We start from the raw sequence: 19,824 nt of genomic DNA on the forward strand, positions 1-19,824 counted from the left end.
AATTAATAGCAAGAATTATTCTAACTGGAAGAGATTAGAAAAATGTTTATTCAGTTTGTATACACTTGTACGTACCTCACTATTTCATGTTGTGTAGTCTTTTTCTACTATCTGTACGCATCTTTCAACAGCAACTTTTAAAAATGAAAATATGATAAAGAATGCAAGGTAGATAAAATAATTCTAGCTAACTATTTTTTCTAATTGATTAGATTTCAAGTTGAGTGTTTCTTTAAGACAAAGTCTCTGGCCTGAAGGGTTTGTAATCTGGTTTGTAATCAAGCAATGCAGAAGACAGTGTTGCAAACTTAGGAGAACGTGGAAATATCATTGGAGAGAACAACAGAAGTTTCATGAAAGAAATGTATTTAAAGGAGAGAAGAGTGGTGGAAGCACAGTGTGGGAGCCAGCCATAGGAACAATATAAAATAAGGCCCCAAGATGAGAGCAAGAGTGGGAGATGAAGGGTGCTATTACAGGAAAGGTGAGGGAGCACCATGAGTGGCAATGGGTTTAGGAAGATGTAACATCTCAACAGCTGTTCTGCAGCCATCCAGGGAAAGTAAGTTTTCCGTTGGATATGGTACTTTTTCACTTTCTGTTCTAAACTGTTTTGTGGTGCTACTGCTGTGTGATAAATGGTCACTTATACCCAAAATCACAAACATTCAGTACACCCAGTTGCAAGAGACCAGTCTCTCATTCATCTCAGTTTGCATCCCAGATCTCACACCAAAGACAACCCTGTAGCTAATTCTATAGTAAACTGAGTAGTTTATTAGCTGAGAAAAATAAATGAGTTATTGAGAGGTTAAAGCAGGTAAAAATGTATGTAAAGGGGAGTATGAAAAGGTAGCAGAGATGTAGTGTTCTGCCAGTTTCCCAAAAGTCTTTCAGGGCTACCCAGAATAACTCTGGGGATATTCACCTCCTTTTTCAGTTTTCTGCCCTGTAAGAATAATCTAGACAGACAAGAGATGAAGAATTTTTCCTTGTGTCCATATTTATAGCTTCTCACAGAAATCAAGCTGACAGCAACAGTTCCCAAACAGGTCCCTTCTTCATTGGGCGGGGGGGATGGGGAGGGAATGCACGTAGTCTTCGATATTTGATCTTGCATAATGGCTCATTTGCGTTTAATGAATAGGATTTAACATCTTCTTGTCAGAGACAGTCATTTGCATTACACAAGGCTTTTTCCCTGTTTGAGTTACAGAGTGGCAAAGGTTTACAATACAAATGCTTGCTATCACTTTACAACGTGCGGTATAGTTGAATGAGAGCAATATGTGCAGCATCCTACAAGTATTTTATAAAATAATAAATGCATTCTTATCAACTTAACATCTCATATTTATTTTGGTAATGCTAACACACAGGAAAGGAAGGCTGGTTTCCAGCTATGCATTTGTAAGTGTTCAGTAAGAGGTCTGGGGCCTTGGCATGAGCTGGTATCTGGTCTGCCAGCATCACACAGCTCCTGATTTATTTTCATTTCAGATTTATCTCAGACATAAAGAAGTTTAATCAAGTGATATTTTTAAACTTTAAAGCTTACTTTTTTGATTAATATTTCATCAGGTATATGCTTTCTATAATACAGTTGGGTGTTCATGCATAAACAGGAAGATTGTGAAAGATAAATAGGTTTGAAACAAGTAGCACTACTAACTATGGTAAGTAACCATTGCTTTAATCAGCCTCCACCAGACTGGAGGATAGCTAATGTAACACAGATTTTTAAGAGTGGTAGCCATGTTAGTCTGTATCAGCAAAAACAATGAGGAGTCCTTGTGGCACCTTAGAGACTAACACATTTATTTGGGCATAAACTTCCATGGGCTAGAACCCACTTCATCAGATGCATGGAGTGGAAAATACAGGAGCAGGTATAAATACATGAAAAGATGTGAATTGCCTTACCAAGTGTGAGGTCAGTTTAACAAGACAATTCATTTGGCAACAGGATACCAAGGGAGGAAAAATAACTTTTGAAGTGGTAATGAGTGGCCCATTTCAGACAGTTGACAAGAAGGTGTGAGTAACAGTAGGGGGAAATTATTATTGGGGAAATTAGGTTTAGGTGTTGTAATGACCCAACCACTCCCAGTCTTTATTCAGGCCTAATCTGATGGTGTCCAGTTTGCAAATTAATTCCAGTTCTGCAGTTTCACATTGGAGTCTGTTTTTGAAGTTTTTTTGTTGAAGAATTGCCACTTTTAGGTCTGTTATTGACTGACAAGGGAGTTTGAAATGTTCTCCTACTGGTTTTTGAATGTTATGATTCCTGATGTCAGATTTGTGTCCATTTATTCTTTTGGGTAGAGACTGTCCGGTTTGGCATTGCTGGCACGTGATGACATATATCACATTGGCAGATGTGCAGGTGAATGAGCCCTTAATGGTGTGGCTGATGTGGTTAGGTCCTATGATGGTGTCCCTTGAATAGACAGACAGCCCCGCAACCTGAAGCAAATACTCACCAGCAACTACACACCACACAACAAAAACACCAACCTAGGAACCAAACCCTGCAACAAACCCTGGTGCCAACTCTGCCCCTCTGCTATGGGGAGAACACTTCAATCTCCAATAACAACGTCATTCAATAACAGACCTAAAAGTGGCAATTCTTCAACAAAAAAAACTTCAAAACCAGACTCCAACGTGGAACTGGAATTAATTTGCAAATTGGACACCACGCCTCAGTGTAAAGTGCAGAAATGAGTCCCAATAGGAGCCAGAACTGTGTAAGGAAAAACACACCTCTCTCTTCTTCCTTCTCTCCCCCGACTCCTGACACAAGGCACTAGGCTCTGGCTGGACTGTTGTTAATTTTGATAGAATATGTCGGCCCAGAGAATCAAAGGAATTAACTTGACCTGGTTACTGCATGATGCTAAACAGTTAAAGATGGTTTGGGGTTTTCAGTACAGAGACCTTGGCCTGCTTTGTCCCATGACAAATATACACAAATATTCATGTCAAAGTTTTGGAAATTTATTAAGAGACATAAGAGGCAGAGCATAGAAAACTGTATCACAAAGCATTTTGAACTTGGATTGGTTTTACAAATATGATATAATTGGTTATGCAGAACAAACTTGATTAAAAACTTATCAAAGTCCCTTTTTCAGACAGAGGATATCAGTTAGTCTCTTACGTTGTCAAGTAATCCTTTGTGGGGAAGGAAGGGTAAGTTCTGTTATTGAATTTTGAGTTGACTGCTATTAATAGTGATTGCTTTTCCTACTTTTAACAAAACAGACTGACACAGAAGGGGGAGAAAAGGTACAGATTTTGTTGATGTTCTCAGGTGTCTGCTCGGTCATAGGGGTATGCTCTGGCCTGGCAGGGTGGCCACGACAGCTGTTGTTCTGACTTGCTTCCCTGGTCCGGGTTGTCACTTGACTGGTATAGTTGGATTCTTTCACTGGTCCTTCTCAGGCTGGGTGGAGCTGGATGGTCCATCTCATCTCATTGTGCTAATGCCATGCAGTGCAATTGGTCTCGGAATTATGTCAAAAAGAGATTTCGCTCTCTCTCTCTCTCATTTCCTCTTCCTGCCAAGATGGCTTCAGGCTCAGGAAGCTTTGTTCCTCCAGGAAGTTGTTTGGCTTTGGTGGTGGAAGAGTCTGGAGATTTATGCAGAAGTTATCGTGCACAGAATGGTGTAGCCTGTGGTGCTATTAGCAGACATTATGAGCCTTGTTCATATGGTACCTGGGGTTTGTGCTCCCATGCAGATGGTACCTGTGGGGGAACTGTAAAGTTCACATGGCTGGAGGCAGAGGATGGCTACTCATTTTCTGGTATTACTGGGAAATATCACAAGGCAGAAATGGAGTAACTGGTAGGAAAAAAGGGGGGGTGCAGCCCCTCAAAAAATGTTCTTTTCCTGCAAGAGCCCAGTAGGCTCCTTCTAACATATAACTTGCTTTAAGATGCTTTTCCAATTGGCAAAATCAGGCAACAGCATTGCAGTGTATTGGCTTAAAGTTTAGGAGAGTGTTAAACCAGAGGGGAATTGAGGTGGATAATCGCTGAACATGAGCTCGCAGTATGATGCTGTGGGCAAAAGAGCTGTTGCGATCCTGGGATGTATAAACAGGAGAGGGTTTGGTGGGGAGGGTTTGGATGGTTTATTTTTTGTGTCCATGGCTTGTTTTTCTTTGAAGTTTTTATTTCAATACACATGAACAGAACAGGGTGGGGTGGGGCAATGCAGAATAGGAAGAAAATAATGGGGAAGGGAAGACAGAGAAAGATCTCTTGTTTGAGCCTGATGTCTTCACTTGTCCAGTGATGACAGTCAGGCATCCTCACTAGTGTTGGTCAAGACATCCCAATGATCGAAACTCAGGAACAGAGGACAGTCTCTCTTGGATAAAACAGAGCCCTGTCATCTTTCGCCAAGGAGTCCCTCAGGAGTCTGGTCTTCCCTTTAGTTCCCCGAAATCACTTTCTAAGAAGCCCAAAGGAAGGATGGAGGGGATTAGTAGAATAGGTCATTCCCTCATTATTTTATTAATCAATTAGGCCTAAATTTGTCCATACACCAGTTTTGATTCATTAATTTCAAATTCTTCTTAATCGGTCTTTAACACAGTCCTTGGATTGTATCAGTAGCCCTTTTTGTTTAGACTAATCCAGTCTGTCTCCTTTTTGTACCTTTTCATCAATATTCGTTGTTATAGGTTATTGTAACTTAATATAAACTTTCACTCACTTTCCAACAGTTGAACTCACAATTGGAGTAGGCTTGCTAGACTCCAGTTATCACTGTGTAGGGAAGAACCCTTGCCCCTGTTTGAAGGCAGAAAGCTCCCTTTTAATCCCATGTCTGCTCCAAGGGTGTGGGGAAGGGAAACTCTCCTTGGGGAGAAGCAGAAGCAGTTGCAGCAGGAACTAATACTGACGACATCAGGTTGATTTCTGCAGGTTTCCCCAGTGCACACTGGCTGTTTTGCACCAATCCCTCCCACCCTGTCACTCACAATCTCTTCTCCTCAGCTTCAGACCACCCCTATATTCCATGCTCCGCTCCACTCCCTCTGTCCCTCTCTCTTTTTCCTTTCCTTCCTTTGTCTTTGGCTAATCGCCTCCTAATAACCCTTTCCAAAATACAGCTAGTAGTTTCATTTTATCCTTACCAGCCTTGCATGTGGTCATTTTTGGTGAAACTTTTATTTTTGTAATGTTGTAAGCATTCTAAACTTAAATAAGAGGCTTGATCCATTGATTTTAGCAGGAGATCAGGCTATTCCATGTCTTGCATGGTCAGTCCCATGTTGTATGTATATAAAAACATTGCTATGTTTATATATACACAAGGTACAGTATAATGTATTTGTGAGCAACTGTAAATATACATAGACTTCACTCTTTTAGAATAGCTGTGTTTGTCTGTCATGTCCTCTAGTGCATGATGGCAGCGTCTTCCTGTGTGTTAATGATACCACTGCTGGATACCATCAAGGTCCTGATGTTTCCAAGGATGATTAAAAAAATGCATATTGTGACGAGCTGTGATCACAGCAGTTTAGCTGGAGGTCTTGATAACATGCAGTCCATCCTTGGGAGGGCTGTTAAAAATTAGTCTCTCTTTATTCTGTTACATGTATCGTCACTTGTAAGGCACTTTTATGGATGGATTTTTGTGGTGAGACACGTACAGCATCATTGAACTGAATAGATTTAATATTCATTAATGTTAATTTTATATCCTTGGATTTTTGTCTATTTTTAGCTTGATATAAACAGTAGCATGAATGTATAGCTCAGTGATCAGAGTCCAGGTGGAAGGACGGAAAGTTTTAAAACAAATTGGAAATTTGGAACGTAAAGTCACACACTTTGCTCTTCTGGTGATCTTTCTGTAAATATAAATTCTTTTTAAAATCTCTTCAGGTGCTTTAAAATCTTTTTAAAAGCAGAATTCTTCTTTTTTAAGAACTTGCTAAAACAGTGATCTGCTATCTTGTAGAAGGCTATAATCTGATGTAAATTACTTTTATTCAAAATGTTTTGTAAATACATGTTTAGAATATTACATCTCTAGATTTTGTAAGTTTAATAATTTACTTTTGCATATTTCTTATATTGTTCTTCAGATAAAATTTCAGTGTTTGAGTATTTTTTTTTGCTATGTGTTAAAAAACTATAAATGCAAGCGTTCTGATAATGAATTTTGTTTTTCTCTATACAATTAGTTCTTTTTGTGCAGGTAATGATTGATTGATTAAATGAAGTAACTGGACATGCTGGCTACCTTTCTTAGTTAATTATTGTTGCAATAGTAACATATCCTGTGGAAGAATTACAACAAAAATCTAATAGGTAGATTTCGTTTTGTGGCATGTCACAATATTTTTTCCATGCTTAGGTTAAAATTCCTGGAAATAAGTATAGTGCTGCTATAATTTAAAATGTTCTGGGAAATGGCGCAAATGAATTAAAAGTATATAGTAGTGCTTAAGTGAATTTTTAGTTGAAACTTGAATAAAACTTTATCGTCTAATCATTTCTTGATCCCAGGAAACAAGTATAGTATTATCATGTTTCATTGTGATAAGTCATTGTGTGCATTTTTGCCAGTGTAGACGTTGTCAAATCACATCCTAATAGAGAGATCTTGTGGATAATCTTCCCGCCCATTCACAATAACATAATATATCAGTATATGGAAAAATAATTTAATGAAAGTCTTTAATGTATTTTAGCTGTCTTCAGTGTGGTGTAGCAGCAAGTAATGAGGAGAGAGGCAGCATTGTGTGACCAGGCAATTTTCTGAAGACCACTTGTGGTCCATTAACCACGGTTTGGGAACTGTTGTCTCAATGAAATTTATAGTGATGTGGGAAGCCAAATCAAAGACTTTGAAGGTGTGGACAGAGATAAATGATGTGTTGTTGTTTTTAGCAATGAATATGCAATGCAGAGAGAACAAATTGTTTTCATCTTTAAAGCATTTCCCACCCAGGGATCTCATGGGTGAGGTAAGTATTATCTATTTTACAGATGAGAAAACTGAGACACAGAGAAGTTGTGATTTGATCAAGTATGTGACATAGCTGGATATAGAAATAGAACCCAAGACTACCCTTTCGATGTAGCAGAGTAAAGGAAACTACCTACCTGGGAAGTCTGAGCACTTAATCATTGAGACAATATTTTGGATAGGTGTGGAGAGGGTAGGTGGTATCCTATAGCTTTCCCTGCCCCTACGCATAAATCACCATGTTAAAAATAGTCTTTTGCAAGTCTCATAAGGCAGATGGTAGAGTTTAGTTTTTTCAGAGCAGCTTTTTGCATGTTTTCTCAATGAACATAGGTGTAAAATCATCAGAGGAATTGATTGAGATTCAGTTGTTGGAAATCCTTTGATGCACAATAATGTTTTATATAGTCATTTTAATAAAAACTGTATCTCAAAACAGTTTGGAAATAAGAGATACAAAGTTTAAAAAACCCTAAAAACCAGAGCAGGACAAATTATAAGACTTGGTCAAAGAAGAGGTGTTTTCAGATCAGATTTGAAAATGGAGAGTTGAGGCAGACAGAAGACCGTTTTAGAGGGCGGGTTCTGCAGAAGAGATGACTTACACCAACAGTAAGATTGTATGGAGGGTGAAAGAGGAAGCCTATGATAAGTGAGGTTTTGTGTTGAAGGTCCCGGACTAGTACTTTGGAGATCTAGGTTTAATACTTTTCTGTTTTAATTCACCATCTTGAAATGGAGAGAGAACTTTACAATATGCCTGTAAAGTGGGAACAGTTATTTAATAGATGTAAGGTTTGATTCAGTACTACGATCATGAGTCTCTAAATATGTCAGATGACCAGTGGAAGGAGAGAGAGGATTACAGAGAGACAATCTGTGAAGTGTTCTGGAGAAGATTCATACACTGATTTTTAAACTGGATGTTGAAATAAAAATACTTTTGTACTTATGCATTATAGGTTCCATCTTGATGCTCTTTGCATATACTAGTTAATGGAGCCTCACAATGTTCTTGTGAAATAAGGTACCTACAGTTCTATTTTGCAGGTGATGAATCTGAAACCTATGCACCAGTGCCATTCACTTTTTTCTGATTAAATTCTTTGTCTCAGCTGATTTGGATCTAATTGTTTTCTACTTTGTGAAATTGGCCCTTTTAAAGCACCATGTATGTATGTATGTATATATATACGTATGTGTATATATGTGTAATAAAGACGTCTAAACAGATAAAGTGATCACAGAAATAAAAAATTAATGGTAGTTTAGGTAAAGGTGATCATGACTTTATCAAATTTATAACGTGCAAGGAAAATAAAGTCTAAACTAGTTTTTATATATATATATATATATATATATATATATATATATATATATATATATATATATATATATATATATACATACACAGACACACACACACACACACGTATATACATATATACGGACATACAAACATGGTGCTTTAAATGGGCAATTTCACAAAGGAGAAAACAATTAGATCCAAATCAGCTGAGATAAAGAATTTAATCAGAAAAAAGTGAATGCAAATTGGGAATAATTTAAGAATACTGTATTAGATGCCCCAAAAGCCACAATAGAGGAGGAAGCTCGTGCTGGTTTAAAAAACAGACCTGGTTTAGAGGGGAAGTGAAGGCAACTATAAAATACATATATAAATGGAAGAATGGGAAAGTTTATAGTAATGAATATAAATCAGAGGCTAGAAATTGTAGAAAATTCATAAGGGAATCATAGGATTGCAGGGGACCTTGAAAAGTCATCTAGTCCAGTCCTCTGCACTCATGGCAGGACTAAATAATATCTCGACCATCCCTGACAGATGTTTGACTAACCTACTCTTAAAAGTCTCCAATGATGGAGATTCCACAGCCTCCCTTTGTAATTTATTCCAGTGCTTTACCACCCTGACAGGAAATTTTTCCTAATGTTGAACCTAAACCACCCTTGCTGTAATGATAGCCCCTTTGGTTCTTGTCCTATCCACAGAGGCTAAGGAGAACAATTTTTTTCCCTCCTCCTTGTAGCAACCTCTTATTTACTTGAAAACTGTTATCGTGTCCCCTCTCAGTCTTCTCTTCTCCAGACTAAATAAACCCAATCTTCCCTCATAGGTCATGTTTTCTAGACCTTTAATAATTTTTGCTGCTCGTCTCCTGAAATTAGCGCCCAGAACTGGACACACTACTCCAGTTGAGGTCTAATCAGCAGGGAGTAGAGCGAAAGAATTACTTTTCGTGTCTTGCTTACAACACTCCCTCTAATACATCCCAAAATTGTGGTGGTATTTTTTTTTTTTTTGTATTTTTGTTGTTTTTTGCAACAGTGTTACACTATTGACTCCTCTTTAGCTTGTGATCCACTATGACCCATAGATCCCTTTCTGCAGTACTCCATCCTAGGCAGTCATTTCCCATTTTGTGTGCGCGCAACTGATTGTTCTTCCTAAGTGGAGTACTTTGCATTTGTCCCTATTGAATTTCATCCTATTTACTTCAGACCATTTCTCCAGTTTGTCCCGATTTATTTTGAATTTTACTCCTATTCTCCAAAGCACTTGCAACCCCTTGCAGCGTGTTATCAGTCACAAATTTTGTAAGTGTAGTCTCTATGCCATTATCTAAATCATTGATGAAGAACTTGACCTAGAACCAATTCCTGCATAACCCCAGTCGATATGCCCTTCCAGGTTGACTGTGAACCACTGATGATAACTCTCGGAACAGTTTTCCAACCAGTTATGCACCCACCTTTTAATAGTTCCATTGTATTGCCCTAGTTTGGTTATGAGAAGGCTACGTGAGACAGTATCAAAAACCTTACTAAACTCAAGATATACCACATCTACCACTTTCCCCCCATCCGCAAGTCTTGTTACCCTATCAAAGAAAGCTATTAGGTTGATCTGACATGATTTGTTCTTGACAAATCTATGCTGACAATTTTCACTTTACTATCACCTTACTAGGTTAGGGATGGGCAAATTATGGCCTGTGGGCCAGATGCGGCCTGCCAGCCGTTTTAATCTAGCCCTTGAGCTCCCACTGTGGAGTGGGGTCTGGTGCTTGCCCCGCTCCGGCCGGGGAGCAGGGTTGGGGGCCGCTCCATGCGGCTCTCGGAAGCAGCAGCATGTCCCCCCTCCAGCTCCTATGTATAGGGGCAGCCAGGGGGCTCTGCACGCTGCTCCCGCCCCAAGCGCCGCCTCTGCAGCTCCCATTGGCTGGGAACTGCGGCCAATAAGAGGTGCAGAGGCGGCACCTGCAGATGGGGCAGCGCGCAGCAGAGTCACCTGGCTGCGCCTCTGTGTAGGAGTGGGAGTGGGGGGGGGACATGCTGCTGCTTCTGGGAGCCACTTAAGGTAAGTGCTGCCCGGAGCCTGCACCCAACCCTCTGCCCTGATCCACGTCCCACTCTCCAAACCCCTCTGCCCCAACCCGGAGCACCCTTCTACACCCGAAACCCCTCATCCCCAGCCCCACCCCAAAGTCCGCACGTGCAGCTAGAGCCCTCATCCCCCTCCCACTCCCCAACCCCATTTTTGTAAGCATTTATGGCCCGCCATACAATTTCTATACCCAGATGTGGCCTGACCCACCCCTGCTCTAGGTGTTTGCAGATTGATTGCTTAATTATTTGCAGTATTATCTTTCCGGCTACTGAAGTTAAGCTGACTGGTCTGTAATTCCCTAGGTTTTCCTTGTTTCCCTTTTTATAGATGGCACTATATTTGCCCTTTTCCAGTCTGCTGGAATCTCTCCTTTCTTCCATGACTTTTTGAAGATAATCACCAATGGCTCAGATATCTCCTCAGTCAGCTCCTTGAGTATTCTAGGATGTATTTCATCAGGCTCTGGTGACTTGAAGACATCTGACTTGTCTAGGTCGGTCTGGCAAAATAATGGAGCAGCTGACACAAGACTAGATTAATAAAGAATTAAAGAAGGATAATGTAATTATTACAAGTTTGGTTGGTAAAGGTAATAGTGTTGACATATTACACTTAGAGTTCTCTAAGGTGTTTCACTTGGTATTGTATAACATTTTGATTAAAACTAGTGACCTAAAGTTAGCCTGGCACACACAACTGGCTAACTGAGGTCTCAAAATGTAATTGTAAATGAGGACTCATCATTGAGTAGGTTTGTTTGTAGTGGGGCCCTGCAGAGATTGATTCTTGGCCCTACACTGTTCACATTTTTATCAATCATCTGGAAGAAAATGTAAAAGTTTTACCGATAATTGCAGATGACGGAAAAGTTGCAGGAGTAGTAAATAGTGAAGAGGACAGGTCACTGATTTAGAGCCATCTGGATCACTTGATAAACTGGGCACAAGCAAACTGTATTAACATGATTAAATGTAAAATGATATATCTAGGAACAAAGAATATAGGCCATACTTACAGAATGGAAGACTGTATCCCTAGGAAAGTGACTTTGAAAAAGATTTGGGGATGGTGGTTGATAATCAGTGGAATATGAGCTCCCCGTGTGATGCTATGCCAAAAAGAGCTAATGCAATCCTTGGATGCATGAACAGGAGAATCTCAAGTAGGGGTAGAGAGGTTATATTACCTTTGTATTTGGCACTGGTGCGACTACTGCTGCAATACTGTGTCCAGTTGTGATGCTCACAATTCAAGAAAGATGTTGATAAATTGGAGAGGATTCAGAGAAGAGCCACAAGAATGACTAAAGGGTTAGAAAATATGCCCTATAGTGATAGACTCAAGGAGCTCAATCTGTTTAGTTTATTAAAGAGAACGGTGACTTGATTACAGTCTGAGTATCTACATGCGGAACAAATATTCAATAATGGGTTCTTCAGTCTAGCAGAACAGGTATAACATGATCAATGGCTGGAATTTGAAGCTACACAAATTCAGACTGGAAATAAGGCATACATTTTTAATGGTGACAGTAATTAATTTTTTGAGTTTACCAAGGATTGTGGTTTATTCTCCATGACTGACTATTTTTAAATCAAATCAGATTGGATTGGTAAAAGAAATTCTCTAGGAATTATTTTGGGGAAGTTCTGTGGCCTGTGTTACATAGACAACAGACTAGATGATCACAACAGCACTTTCTGGTCTTGGAATATATGAATCTATGAAGACAGAGAGAGGCTAAGTGGCTTGCCCATTTTTTTCTGTCCAGTCAATGGAAGAGTTTCTTCTGGCTCCCAGTCCAGGGCCTTAACTACAAGATTGGTGCCAGTAGTTTGTTTTGAGTATGGGAGTCCTATTTGTTGTTGATGTTGGATAGACAACTGTCATTTCGCAAAGATAATTTTACAAATGTGGATATAAATGGTTTCAGATACAAAATTGTTTAAAGGGCATTAAAAACCTGTTCTACGAGATAGAAAACCTTGTTTACTCAGGTGCTGCATACCATGAAGTTAACCTTGTTTTCTTTGAGCCTGTTTTATTTGTATATTGTTGAGTGAAGAAAGAGGAACTTCTAAAATCAGCATAAAATGGGTTCTTTTATTCATAGATTCATAGATATTAAGGTCAGAAGGGACCATTATCATCATCTAGTCTGACCTCCTGCACAATGAAGGCCAGAGAATCTCACCCACCCACTCCTGTGATAAACCTTTCACCTATGTCTGAGCTATTGAAGTCCTCAAATCATAGTTTAAAGACTTCAAGGAGCACAGAATCCTCCTGCAAGTGACCTGTGCCGCATGCTACAGAGGAAGGCGAAAAACCTCCAGGGCCTCTTCCAAACTGCCCTGGAGGAAAATTCCTTCCAGACCCCAAATATGGCAATCAGCTGAACCCTGAGCATATGGGCAAGATTCACCAGCCAGATACCCAAGAAAGAATTCTCTGTAGTAACTCAGATCCCACCCTATCTAATATCCCATTGGGCCTATTTACCATGAATATTTAAAGATCAATTAATTGCCAAAATCATGTTATTCAATCATACATTCTCCTCCATAAACTTATCGAGTTTAATCCGCTCGAACCCCCTTCTAAACACAACCAGACTGTCCACTTGCATCTCCAGTCCTCTGATCTTTTCCTCCATCAGCTCTATTAGACGACATTTCATGCAGACAAAACTCTTACCAGGTAGCCCCTCCAGGATCATATACATACCGCAGCTTCCACATCCAGTCATCTTCATTGTGTCTTCCACTACATGGGTCACTCCCACTGCTGTCTCTGTATCTGTCATAGCCTTCTCACCTATATCCTGTTAATTTGGGAAACACAAACCACACCAAAACACCACCACCCACAGCAAAAGCAAACCCCAAACAAGTACCACAATACAAACTCCCACTGAAATTCCCCTGTTTACAACTCTGTTTGCTGGCTCCTCTGCTGCTGTAGCTGTCTGTGCTGCTGCCTGACTGGCTGGCTGGCTACCTGTATAGGACCCTTAGTCAGGGAAGCCCCGCCCCCTAATCAGGGCTCAGCTTCTCTCCCAGCACAAAGCCGCTACAAGCCTCTGCACATACAAATAATACGAATACAAGACCAAATACAAATACCTTCTCCAACAGAACTCCCACTGAAACTCCCCTGTTTACAACTCTGTTTGCTGGCTCCTGTGCTGCTCTAGCTGTCTGTTGTCTTGTCTTAAATACAAAATGACACCAGGATAATGTTCCAAAAGCATTTATTTTGTCATTTGGGGCCTAGCAGAGGGAACAGCAGAATACAAGTTTGTATAGTTTATTCTCTTACAAAATATTATGTGGCTCAGTTTGCAATTGTGCAACTTCTGGGTTCCTCCTCATTTGCTCTGACAGGCAGGATAATGACCGATTGCCAGCCAGGATTTTTCTGCTGTCTAGTGCTGCTTCTTCTGCCTTTTCCATTTGATTTGTGCCTTAGGGTAACATTTAGGGCAATCCTATGTAACAGTGTGTCAAGGTTCCTTCCCCACCCTGAACTCTAGGGTACAGATGTGGGGACCTGCATGAAAACCTCCTAAGCTTACTTTTACCAGCTTAGGTTAAAACTTCCCCAAGGTACAAACTACTTTACCCTTTGCCCTTGGACTTCCGCTGCCACCACCAAACGTTTATCTGGGTTTATTTATTAGGAAAGCATTGTTTGGAAACGTCTTTCCCCCCAAAATCCTCCCAACACTTGCACCCCACTTCCTGGGGAAGGCTTTGTAAAAATCCTCACTAATTTGCGTAGGTGAACACAGACCCAAACCCTTGGATCTTAAGAACAATGAAAAAGCATTCAGTTTCTGAAAAGAAGGATTTTAATAGAAGTAAAAAAGAATCACCTCTGTAAAGCAGGATGGTAAATACCTTACAGGGTAATTAGATTCAAAACATAGAGAATCCCTCTAGGCAAAACCTTAAGTTACAAAAAGACACACAGACAGGAATATCCATTCTATTCAGCACAGCTTAATTTCTCAGCCATTTAAAGAAATCATAATCTAATACATATCTAGCTAGATTAAGTACTAAATTCTAAGACTCCATTCCTGTTCTGTCCCCGGCAAAAGCATCACACAGACAGACACAGACCCTTTGTTTTTCTCCCTCCTCCCAGCCTTTGAAAGTATCTTGTCTCCTCACTGGTCATTTTGGTCAGGTGCCAGCGAGGTTATCCTAGCTTCTTAACCCTTTACAGGTGAAAGGATTTTTCCTCTGGCCAGGAGGGATTTTAAAGGTGTTTACCCTTCCCTTTATATTTATGACACAGTGCCTGGCTGCCATGTGTGTCTCTACACAGTGAAGGCTAAAAGCAGGAGGTGGGAACACCTCAACTGTTCCTCTTACAGTACTGTTTTCCAGTGGATGCCTTCAGCATGTTCAGTACTGTCACAGAGGAACCTTCCACACCTCAGTGGAATGAGACAACTCTGAAGCAATTTCTGTAGCTGTAACAAAACTAGTCATTTAAATTGTCCAAAGGGGAGAGAAGCTTATCTTCTGTGGCAGAGATATTCCCCAAAGTAGTAGTGGTGTAAGTTGGGGTTTGTAGCATGGTCTTTGATGCTATGAAAGATAAATCCAGTCTCTCAAGCGAAAGCAAAATAGACAAAAGCTTTCCCCCAGGTATCTTCAGGCTCTGAAAAGAAGGTGCTTCAATATCTTAAGGAGTAAGGGGTCCACTTCTTTTCCCTTAGCCAGTGAAGTGCTTGAGTACATCAGTGAGTTCTTGGCTATTTAATCTTAATGGGAGGGATTCCAGATGTTATCAAAAACATTTTTTGAGTGTTCCCAGGGACTTACTCATGGGTTTCTTCCACTTTTTCCTGGTACTTATTTGACCTGAATGCTGTGTAGTTGATGATCGTACAGAGAACAGCAGGGGTGAAAGTAACCTAAAGGACTTACTCGTACTCCGGGGTCCTGAGTAGGGGGCAGGACCTCAACTGGAAGACGCAGGGCCTTTAGAACCCCGGGCCCTTTAAATTGAGATTTTTGACCAGAGTGCCCCTCCAAAAACGGACCCTAGCGGCTCTGGTCAGCACTGCTGATTGGGCCATTAAAAGTCCGGTCGGCGGCACAGTGGGGCTAAGGCAGGTTCCTGGAAGCAGCGGCATGTTCCCCCTCCAGCTCCTATGTGTAGCGGCAGCCAGGGGGCTCTGCACACTTCCCCCACCACAAGTGCCCGCTTTGCAGCTCTCATTGGCTGGGAACTGCAGCCTGAGCTGGAGAAAGCTTAGTGCAAATTTAGCTGCCAGAATCTAAGAAGGCTCTACTGTGCATGTACACTGATTTTTTTTCTTTCAGCCACTGAGATTCTAATGCTATCTTTAGATTCCAACAGAAGGAGCATTATGGAAAACAGAAAATAGTGCAAGACTTGTGATAAAATCACAAGAGTTGGCAACACTGATAGAAACTAGGATTCGCCAAGGCATAGGTTCCAGACTAATTTTGGTGTGGGAATACACAGGAACATATGAACAGTGGAGTTAGTGAAAATTGCATAACCCTATAGCTGCCCTTTCACAGTGCAAATGTGCTCTTGTGACTGGAAAGCTAATGGGTGGCTCCTTGAAAGGAAAGTTCTGTTCTTGCTCCCACAGTGATCTCTGACGCAAAGTGTCATAGGACTAGCTCACATGTACAAGGCTGCAGATATGGGTAACAGCCCCCAGACCCAAGCTTCTGTCCTCTGCTGCAGTGGAACTCAACCACAGTGCATGAGTATATATGTTCAAGCTTATGGACCTACCATCGTAGGTCCCTGTCTCAAATGGCTTATAACCACCTGCAGCATGGAGAACGGTGAGCTACAAAGCAAGAGCAAAATTCAAGTGGAAAAAAAGTTTTAGAAGTTCAAAACACCAAAAACAGGCAGAAAGTAGCAGGAGAGAAAATGGTAGCAACTATACCAGGGCCTGGTCTGAGGAGACATTGCTGGGATGTGTGTGGTCCTTAACCAGAAAAGGTTGGGAACCACTGAATTAGGCCAAGAAATCAGTTGTAGATTTTGTTAAAACTTTATTCTGTCATTGAGTAAGCAATAAGAATTAGAAACAATTGTCACTGAACTGCTTTGAAGCAATGTTTTTGAGCACAGTGTTATTGGCATGGTTTCTGTGGAGATACTTCTTGTGTTTTTTCTGCCATGGATAATGCTTGAAAACTACATAAGTAAACCAAAGCTATCTTTTAGAGACTCTAGGAAAGCTTTCTGTTGTTACGTTGTGTAAACTGTAATTTGTTTCAGCATGAGGGGTGATTAATATTGATATGTGTCTTATTCACTAATCTGTTTATTTCTGTTTATAGGAGAGGTCTGCTTACAATTTACATGGCCAATTTGGTAAGTAATCCTTTCTTCTAAGAATAAAATTATATGTGGTATTGGAAGTGCATATTATAAATTAATTTAAGTTAATTGTCTTTTTAAACCTTGAAATTTTTTTATTTTCAAAAACTCAAATTATCTTAATGCCAAAAGTTTGACAATTACTTTTTAAAAGCAAATAATTTCAGAGTAAAGATTGAAACATAATTCACTATATGGTGCTTAGATTCTCTTCTACCTCAGTGCTAAGACAGTGGCTCATTCTATTTACCATATCAACAGCAATTTAATTGTAAAGACATGTAAAGAACTTTGTGTTTGATTTTGTGGATTAGAGTCTAGTCCCTCAAATTCCCTTGCATTTAAATTGTATTTTTAGTTAATTGATTTATATTATATGCTATGACTGAATACACACATTTTACCATGTGGTAATCTCGATATAAAATTGCTGTATAATCCATATTCTCTGTAAAATTCCATTAAACTCAATGATATGTGTGTTCAGTTTATTTAAATAGTGCATTGCAAAGTAAATGTTATAGTAATTTTACTTTAAATGTCTCATGATCATACTGCTCAGAATGATGTGGATATTCCACAAGCAATATTCAACCTTGTTTTTTCTTTTTTTGTGTGATTTTTTTAAACTGATTTTTTTGAAGAAAAATAACAAAAAGTGTTAAAAAGATAATGATTTACAGCTTGTATATGTTCCTGAATACTGTACGCTTGCAGGATCTCCAATAAAATTAGTTTTACAACTTTTCAAAAGTGTACAATTACAAGACAAAGCTATGTAGACATAATATGTGGTGGTGGTGACTTACAGTAATAAAATAGGTTTCAGAGTAGCAGCCATGTTAGTATGTATCCACAAAAAGAACAGGAGTACTAGTGGCACCTTAGAGACTAACAAATTTATTAGAGCATAAGCTTTCGTGGGCTACAGCCCACTTCATCGGATGCATAGAATGGAACACATAGAAAGATATATACACATACATACACACGTACAGATAAGTTGGAAGTTACCATACAATTGGCCTCTCACTTTGTATGGTAACTTCTAACTTATCTGTATGTGTGTATGTATGTGTATAGAAAATAGAATAGGTTGCATGCCAAGTTTCCTTTGGAATTTGAACAGTGGACACTAACATTTTTTTTAAACTGGGATTTTTAATAGAATTGTCACAGACTCTTTAACTACATAAGCTAACAGAGCTTTGGCTTCCTAATAAAAGTAATCTAGTCTTGCAAGATTTAACATTTTTCTTCCCTAATTCAAGTAGAATCAACTTGCTCAAGCATCTTGCAGTGGAAGTGTAGATTATAAGATTGGTAATACTTAATAGGAGATGAGTTCAAAAGTCTTGTTTAAAAAAAAATATAGGAATAACCTAACGATTTTTTGAATTACTAGGCAAACGTTCCTTTAAAAAAAATGTAGCATTTGGTCTGCGTCACATTAGTTTTTTAAGCTCTATACCACAAAGATGTCTGAGAAGGATACAATAGAGAAGTTAAGTAGTGCAACAACATTTAATGGAGACTGTTTGGAACCATGAACCTTCTCTAGGATGTGATGGTTTGGGGTTAAGAATTCTAATCACAAATCTGGATGTACTTTGAACAACAGTAAAATCAGAATAACAGGGCCCCTACTTCATCAAGTCTGTTTAATTGTTATATATATATATATGTGTGTGTGTGTATGTATGTATATATAATATGATGTTCTCTTGGTTGTGTTGCTTTGCTATAATACAAACAGTTTTATATGCTTGGTGAGATTTACTGATAGTAAATTTAGATCTTCATTAGTTTATAGTCTTAATACACTTATATTTAGGATTGAGAGAATATCCTATTCTGTAGACTTGTAAAGTTTAATATTTAATGACAACACTTAGCTTTGAGAACTGAAACATGATTTATCTTAAGTGAATTACTAAGCAGTGCAATTGTTTAGCAGAAGTAAAATGGGAAATTATATATTGAGCTTTCTTGCACTTTGGCCAGAAGCAATATAAAAAAATGAATAAAGACTAATTCCATATTTTATTAATTCATTACATCTTTCTTATGTGATTAATAAAATGGGAACAATAATATTAATTATTTCTCATAGGACTCTTAGGTTTATCCTAGGCAGATGTTTTATGGACAGAGTATTTATATAAATGGTGCTTCAGACCTTGCTAAAATCAGTATTTTGGTCTGAGCTGTCATTTTTGTTTTACTTTATAGAGGTTTTTGTACATTGCTACATACATAAATTTGTCCAGTTTTAGAAATGAGAGATGGGTAGTGCTAAATTTTCTAGATGTTATAACAATTACTTTGCCTACTGCTGCAGTGAGTTTGTGTTTTGAATTCTGAGACCATTTCTATCATTGATAGCCAGGTGCAACTGATCATAATCCCATTGGCAGAACTGGGCTGTCTGTGTTCAGAGAACAAACCTAATCTACAATATGGGTGTAGTAATATTTATCTACCTCACAGGGGTGATTAATGTGATGTTTAACAATTAGGGTAGCGAAATTCAGCAGATTGTTAAGGCCAATGAAAGAGATTGGAACAGAACTCCTGCTTCCTAGCCTTTATGCTCACTCTAGTAAGAAGAGACCCATTTAGTAAGCCTGGTGTTTGCTAGAAATATTTGGTCAAGGGGCCTGGCAAGTTAGGAGTAGTTCAGTGGTGAGGTAAACTAACTAGCTGCACTTTTTTATACTAACATAGAATGCCAGCTTGATAAATAAGTTATTTCAGGGGAGAAAAAATTGACTATTTAAAGGTGCTTTCTCGGTTTTACTTCAGCAGTTACCAGTCTAGCATGACAGACAGACAAGGTCATGAGCTCTGTTTTCTGACGTGTTACATTGGGAACTATATTTTTCTTACTGGGTTTTTAGAAGTAACTAAGAATTAGAAATAAACAAAGGACAAGATTATGTAGAATTTTATTTTTGATAATCAGAATCTAAAATCAATCAACAACCTCACTGGAAATCAGTGCAAAGATTTTACAAGTAAA

The 19,824-nt window shown here is 39.1% G+C and overlaps 1 protein-coding gene across 4 annotated transcripts in view; it reads left to right on the forward strand.

Annotated features, from left to right (window-relative positions):
• Window positions 1–19,824, forward strand: part of TMEM135 (transmembrane protein 135) — a 383,046-nt gene that overhangs the window by 83,516 nt on the left and 279,706 nt on the right. For all 4 annotated transcript variants that reach the window (XM_073336705.2, XM_073336701.2, XM_073336686.2 and 1 more), the window contains one exon: window positions 16,763–16,796. In XM_073336705.2, the coding sequence (XP_073192806.1) occupies window positions 16,763–16,796 (34 nt within the window). The remainder of the gene's footprint in view (window positions 1–16,762; window positions 16,797–19,824) is intronic.

This window comes from Lepidochelys kempii, chromosome 1 (assembly GCF_965140285.1).
Source record: "Lepidochelys kempii isolate rLepKem1 chromosome 1, rLepKem1.hap1, whole genome shotgun sequence".
Taxonomy (NCBI): Eukaryota; Metazoa; Chordata; order Testudines; family Cheloniidae; genus Lepidochelys; species Lepidochelys kempii.